At 43.7% G+C, this 7655-nt stretch overlaps 1 protein-coding gene across 1 annotated transcript; it reads left to right on the top strand.

Moving 5' to 3' along the window:
* The first annotated feature begins 2063 nt into the window (after window positions 1–2063).
* On the top strand, window positions 2064–4039 carry LOC129720360 (uncharacterized). Its single transcript, XM_055671823.1, has 2 exons — window positions 2064–3305; window positions 3386–4039. The coding sequence occupies exons 1-2, from the start codon at window positions 2064–2066 to the stop codon at window positions 4037–4039; spliced, it is 1896 nt and encodes a 631-aa protein (XP_055527798.1).
* The last annotated feature ends 3616 nt before the right edge of the window (window positions 4040–7655 follow it).

Here is a 7655-nt window from a genome sequence, read left to right as displayed (position 1 = left end):
TAAGCGCCGAGCAGTATTCCGTTCAGCAAGACCGGCGCTAAAGGCAAGCAAGAGAGCCTGCTTCGATAGGCTATGCAATGTGTTCGGAGTCGGATCCAACCCTAAAATTGAACTTGGCACATTGATTCTGTTCAGTGTAATCAGAACGCATCTACCATACTGGATAAAAACGCAATTGCGTTTACCTACTTCCTATTATAAAAACTTTCTTTATATTTGATATTCTCACATACACATACTTAAAATTTCATATATATACCCATTACAATGAGCATTAGAACTTCAGTTGAAATATATTTGTTAAACGATAAACTTGCGCTGGCGAATTATTATCGAGCGAAACTCCAGCTAATTGCGGTCGTGTCTCCTAAAGTGTGGAGAGTGAAATACTTTCTCGTCGTGTTCGCGGAATAATTCCGAATTCTTTATTTCTCATTAAGTCCGCGAGTTTGCAGCGGACAAGAATCGTTCTCGAAGTTCACGAGTTGGCGTGGACAGTAATTGGTGCCGAAACCCGGGAGGAATTCCCATTTGTCGTGGAGAACACCGTTTGGAGGTTGGAGTTATTCGCTATCATCGGAAATCACGTTGGATTTCTGTAGCATCGTAGGCGATTGCGTTGAATCATCTTTCTACCTGTCCCGTCGATCATCACGAGTCAGGATTGTAAAAGGATCGAAGATTATATACCCGACATTGAGGTTACGATAATCACGTGGGTGTCGTAAGTGAAGCCAAAATAGCAGGTGGGTGACTCTAATTTATTTGCGCAATGCCCTTATCTAAAAAATCGACTCTGCGAAAGCACACAAAGCATCTGAAGAGCTTAGTTAGGAAAAGAGATAATATCCTCGGGTCAGCTAAACTGATTCAGTGCTTTAACCATTCGTATGAAGATAGCAAAGTTGATCAAGTCGCAATTAGAATCGAACGTTTAGATGGCCTGTGGGATAAATTTGAGGATATAGAGGACGAAATAGGAGCGTTAGAGGATCAGGAAGATGGATTTTCGGAAACACGTCAAGAGTTCCAAAATCTTTACTTTGAGCTTAAGGCATCCCTCGTAAGTAAACTGCCGCGCCCCGCAGTTGCTAACCCGTCTACTTCTGAATCGCGGCCCGTATCTCAAATTGTACCCCCTGCTAATCACGCCGTGCATGTTAAACTTCCCGAAATAAAAATACCTGAATTTGGAGGAAAGTCGGATGAAGAGTCGGATTGAGTTTCGCGATCTGTATAAGTCATTAGTCCATTCCAATGCTCAAATTCCGTCGGTTCAAAAGCTTCACTACTTACGTAGTGCTTTGAAAGGTGAAGCATCTCGTTTAATCTCGTCATTCACAATTACTTCGGATAACTATGCTATCGCGTGGAAAACTATTTGCGACCGATACGAAAACAAAAATTTTCTCGTCAAGCAAAACATGTCGGCGATTTTAAAGATTCCCCACGTTAAAAGAGAATCAGCTTCAGCTCTAGCGGAATTAGCTGATGAATTCAACCGACATGTAGGCATTTTAGACAAGCTCGAATTATTTGAAGCCCATTGGAATTTATTTCTGGTTGAGCGTCTCAGCAGTTTATTGGATGAAAAATCTTTGATGGATTGGGAAGCTCATTGCAACGACAATACGGTTCCGCAATACGATGAACTGATGAGTTTTATTAACAAACGATCACGCACACTTCAAATGTGCAAATCAAACTACACTCAACCTGCAGTGAATCAATTAAAAGCAATCAAATACAAGTCATCCGCACACGTTGTGTCTGAGAGCGTAGTTAAATGTCCAAATTGTGAACAGGCGCACCCAATCTTTAAGTGTGAATTATTTCTAAAATTGTCACCTAACAATCGGTTGGATTTCGTCAAGAAACATCAACTATGCATCAACTGTTTACGGGGAGGACATATGGCTAGAGATTGCCGTGGCAGTCTGTGTAAAACGTGCGCAAAGAGACATCACAGTTTACTACATTTACCACCAATCACATCGGTCCCGAGTCTTGTAGAAGAAAGACAATCAATTCTACCAACTTATACCGCTGTGTGCTCAGAAAGCATGCCTCTGCCTGAGGCCTCGTTCTCGGTATCGGTAGCACCATCGGTGGTGTCTTCGCGTAGCTCACAACAGGCAACCCGTTCGCCGCCGGTGTCGTCCGTCGAAAGTAGCCCCTCTCCCACGTCGTCGGTGTACTTAAATCGTCAATTCGCAGAAATTGAACCACTTCCTTCCTGCTCTAACGATAATGCAACTGTGTTCGCTCCAACAAACAAACAACAAAAGATTGTGTTTCTATCAACAGCACTGGTGCGCATAGTGGACGTTAATGGTATTGGTCACTATGCCAGAGCTTTGCTCGATAGCGCATCACAATCCCACTTTATATCAGATTCATTGTGTCAGAAACTTGGTTTGAAACGCACTCGTATCAATATACCAGTGAGCGGCATAGGTCAAGCAATAGTCAGTGTAAAATATCGTGTAGAAATCTCGTTGCAATCACGGTTTGGTAAATTCCTACACAATCTAGACTGTCTAGTTCTTCCCAAGCTAACAGTTAGCCTTCCAAGTGCTCATGTTGACATCTCACACTGGCAAATTCCACGTAAGTTGCCCTTAGCAGATCCAAAGTTCAATGTGAGCCACGGAGTCGATTTGATAATTGGGGCTGAACTATTTTTCTCACTGATCGAATCGCATCAATTAGTTTTAGCTGACAAATATCCTATTTTACAGAAAACAATGCTGGGTTACGTGGTATGTGGAAAACACTCAGCAAACGAATCTGCAACGGTGGCATGTCATGTTGTCACTTATCAGAATTTGAACATTCAACTAGAAAAAATGTGGGAGGTTGAAAATCTCGATATTGGAAAGGCTCTTACGCAAGAGGAACAGGAGGTCGAAAATCACTTTCAGCAAACCGTGTCTCGTGATACTGACGGTCGTTACGTGCTTCGTCTCCCACTCCGGGAGTCTTTGATTCCATTGTTGGCGAGCTCTTATGAGCAGGCAAAGCGGCGTTTTCTGCTCATGGAAAAGCGGTTTTCCCGAGATAACACTCTTCGCGATGAATACGTGAAGTTTATGGATGATTACGAGAGCATGGGGCATATGGAAGTTGGTTCAAGCGTCGCGGGTTCGCAGTATTTCCTCCCACATCATGCTGTTTATCGGTTGGAAAGCAGTACGACAAAAACTCGTGTCGTTTTTGATGTTAGCAGTAAGGGATCAGGTACACTCACTCTCAATGATGTACTGCGCATTGGTCCCACAGTGCAACCAACACTATTAGCTACCGTTGTTAACTTCAGAATGCGCAGTACGTTTTATACTGCTGACGCGGAAAAATTTTTCGCCAAATTTGGATTCATCCCGAGGATCGATCGTATCAGCAGATTGTCTGGCGACGAGATTCATCCATGCCATTGCAGATTTATCAGCTGAAAACGGTGACTTACGGACTTGCAAGCTCTCCGTATCAAGCTGCCCGGGTGCTCAACAAACTGGCCGAAGACGAAGGGCACAAATTCCCTCTAGCATCGAAAGTTGTAACCAATCGTTTTTATGTAGACGATTGTTTGGCTGGAAGCGATAGCCTCGAAGAAGCCACTGAAATTTGTCGTCAATTACGAGAGCTTCTCGGGGTTGGAGGATTTACATTACGCAAATGGAGCACAAATTGCCAAACTGTGTTGCAACACATACCAAGTGAGCTGTGGGAGAGCGACTCTCTAATGGAGATAGGACGGTCGACGGTAACTGCTTTAGGGCTTCTATGGAACCCACGAAATGACAGCTTTAGCTTCAAGATTCCCACGTTACCCGGATTATCGACGGTTACCAAACGCATCGTGGTTTCCGAAACTTCTCAACTGTTTGACCCATTAGGACTTCTTGGGGCAGTCGTGGTCAACGCTAGAATGTTTGTTCAATGTCTTTGGGCCAAGCATGTTTCATGGGACGAGGAGGTTTATAGTGAGGAAAGTGCCTGGTGGAAGGACTTTCGCAGTGAATTTACTTTGCTCCAGTAGTTAACAATCCCTCGGCGGGTTCTGTTCAATTCACATCGGAATTACCATCTTCACTGTTCCTGTGACGCGTCCGAGAAGGGTTACGGCTCTTGTGTTTATGTGGTTGGTCCAAACCACAAATGCAAAATCGACAGTCATCTTTTAATTACAAAGGCACGAGTGGCTTCTTTACGAGGATTGTCGATTCCACGGCTTGAACTATGTGCAGCAGTATTGGGCAGCCAGTTGGTGGATAAATTACGAAATGCAACGGACTTCTCCGCAACCGTCACTTTCTGGACGGATTCGACTGTGGTGCTATATTGGCTTCGAGCACCACCCACAAATTGGAAAGTATTTGTGTCTAATCGCATTGCTGAGGTACAGAGGCTTACCAAAAACTGCCAATGGAGACATATCCCCACGGATCTCAATCCGGCAGACCGAATTTCCCGTGGGATTCGACCAAGCCAAATAATGGACGACGCTCTGTGGGGGCATGGACCACCGTTTCTTAAGGATCCTGTTACCTGTTGGCCGAAAATGTTGCCCAATGCGATACCCAATTCCGATGTAGACCGGGAGAGACGAAACACGGTTGCATTGGCGAGCATAGAGAATGACGATTCCATTGTTTCGAGATTTTCCGATCTAGGAAGGTTGCTGAAGACTGTTGCCTGGTGCCTCCGGTTTTCCAACAACGTTGGGAGCGAGAAGAAGGACCGTTTCACTGGTACGCTGACACTGCCGGAGCACGACCTGGCACACAAAACGATTATTCGAATGGTACAGGTAACTACCTTTTCAAATGAAATTAAACAATTAGCCATTGTGAAACTAAAAGCAGAGCATAAAATTATATTCGACACACATTCTGTTCTTAAAAATATTAACGTATTCCTTGACGATAACGGTTTAATTCGGCTATACAGTCGTTTACAAAATTTAGAAGCGCCCTATGATACGAAATATCCATTGCTGCTTCCCCCTAATCATCACCTCAGCTGGCTGATAGCTCGGTCATTGCATTTACGAACGGCTCACTCTGGACCTACTCTATTACTCTCAACGATGCGACAACGTTATTGGCCGATTCGAGGAAGACAGCTAGTACGTCGAGTTGTACGGTCTTGTGTGACTTCCTTTTGCTGTTCACCTTCAAGCACCAACCATGGCTCCGCTACCGTCCGCACGAGTTAATCCTGCTCGAATTTTTCCTATTCTGGGTTGGACTACTGCTGACCATTTAACGTTCGTCCTTTGTATGGTAGGGGGGCTAGCGTGAAAATGTACGTCGCGATATTCGTGTGCCTGTCGGTGAAAGCCGTTCACATCGAGATCGTACCCGACCTAACATCAGCTGCGTGCATCAATGCTATTAAACGGTTTGTAGCTCGACGCGGGCGGTTAATCGAGCTTCGTTGCGATAACGCGACAGCTTTCGTCGGGGCTGATCGTGAAATGCGCGAGCTACGTCGTCGGTATCAACAACAGTTCCTGACCAATGAATGGGAGCAGTACTGCCTAAGCGAAGGAATCAACTTCAAATTTATTCCGGCGCGCTCACCTCATTTCGGGGGATTGTGGGAGGCCGGGGTAAAATCGTTTAAACGCCATTTTCGACGTCGTACACAATCGACGAACTCGCAACAGCAACTGCACATATTGAAGGCATTCTCAACTCTCGGCCTCTCACTCCCCTCACCGAGCATCCCGAGGACCTTTCCGTATTAACACCTGGACACCTTCTCATTGGATTGGCGTTTTACCAATTGAATCGGAAACAACCAACCAGATGACCACTGTCGTAGACTGTCAGGCAAACTACCAAGGATAGTTGAACCAAATTGGTTCAACGCGGCCCGGTATGTTCGGAGTCGGATCCAACCCTAAAATTGAACTTGGCACATTGATTCTGTTCAGTGTAATCAGAACGCATCTACCATACTGGATAAAAACGCAATTGCGTTTACCTACTTCCTATTATAAAAACTTTCTTTATATTTGATATTCTCACATACACATACTTAAAATTTCATTTATATACCCATTACAATGAGCATTAGAACTTCAGTTGAAATATATTTGTTAAATGATAAACTTGCGCTGTCGAATTATTATCGAGCGAAACTCCAGCTAATTGCGGTCGTGTCTCCTAAAGTGTGGAGAGTGAAATACTTTCTCGTCGTGTTCGCGGAATAATTCCGAATTCTTTATTTCTCATTAAGTCCGCGAGTTTGAAGCGGACAAGAATCGTTCTCGAAGTTCACGAGTTGGCGTGGACACAATGCATGAGAGCCAATACGAACCCGTGGGGTAACGCCAAAAGGATCGTAATGGCCAAGATCAACGGCACGCTGGCGACTGCAGAGCCATCACCAGCGATGCTGGATCGTGTCATCGAGGGACTTCTTTCACGCCACTAGCCAAGTTCTTGCACACATTTCGCAGGACGTTTGGTCCCCCCCCCCTCTCTCTTCATCAACAAACACTAAATTATGTGTCCCGCGTTGAAGCTCTAACCATCCGGTTACTATGATCATCGGTAATTTATACTAAACACTGAATTTTATTGAACACGAGATAATTTTGAAAACTGGCAATTATAGTTTAAAAATGCGCTAAAATCCGTCAATTAAAACATCCCGCTTTGAATCTCGAGTACTCCAGACCCTAGCTTTTTAAAAGTTTTCTTTATTGGTATATTTTACTTTTTTTATTGGCTTTCAATAATTGGTGGAATTTAAATTTTTTTCGTTTCGATAATTTGATTTGAAGCCATTCAAATTCTAATGCAACTTTAAACTTCTACCACCATTCTAGTGGTCGAACATAATTTCGATAATTGAAACGATTTGATCTGCAAATATTTCCCTAGCTTCTCTCAGCAAACGCTGGCACTGGTTCTGTCCCACACTTGAATTATGATGCCCGTCTGTACCTGTTTATGATTAAAATATTCAGCCCGATCCCTGGCTATCCATATACTGACGGGATGCGACGATCAATTTTGTTTGTCGTGGTGATAGCTGGAAGCTCGTTAATGGCTGACAGTGGAGCCACGGTTTGTTTCACATAAAACCTCATCCGCTCTGTTGGTGAGTGATTATATAGCGATAATTAAAATATATTGCCAATGGTGCAGTGCGATACGTGGTTAGTTTAAATTAAAATCAAAATTGATAAACGTGGACACAGTTTGGACGCTGAAACAAGCATGAATTAAATGTTATAGATAAGTGAAAAATAATTAATTCCCAAACAGGCAGCCATATTGAAGTTAGAGTGTCTACGCACAAGTTATTGTATAAATTGCTATATTAATACGATTATACGGCGCGTGACAGGTGACCTGAACATTTACTAATCCAATTCATTCAACAATTCCTAAAAAACATAAACGCTCGTAAAGTCTTCTGCTTTGTAGTTTCTGATGTGATAAAATATATTATTTACGAGCGTTTATCGTTCAGAATTCGTATCGTATACGGGCAGCTGACTGGTCACACATTTCCAGCGAAACCATGCGGCGCTGGACTGGCCAAAAAGATGGCCGCTAGAACGAGTTGAATTTCCCAGCGGGAGCTTTTACTGGGGTTTAACCGCGTTCGGAGAAGATGTTTTTTTTATAGGCCTG

Source organism: Wyeomyia smithii, chromosome 2 (assembly GCF_029784165.1).
Source record: "Wyeomyia smithii strain HCP4-BCI-WySm-NY-G18 chromosome 2, ASM2978416v1, whole genome shotgun sequence".
NCBI lineage: Eukaryota > Metazoa > Arthropoda > Insecta > Diptera > Culicidae > Wyeomyia > Wyeomyia smithii.
The sequence above is the reverse complement of the archived record's forward strand: the minus strand, read 5'-3'. Positions and strand labels throughout refer to the sequence as shown.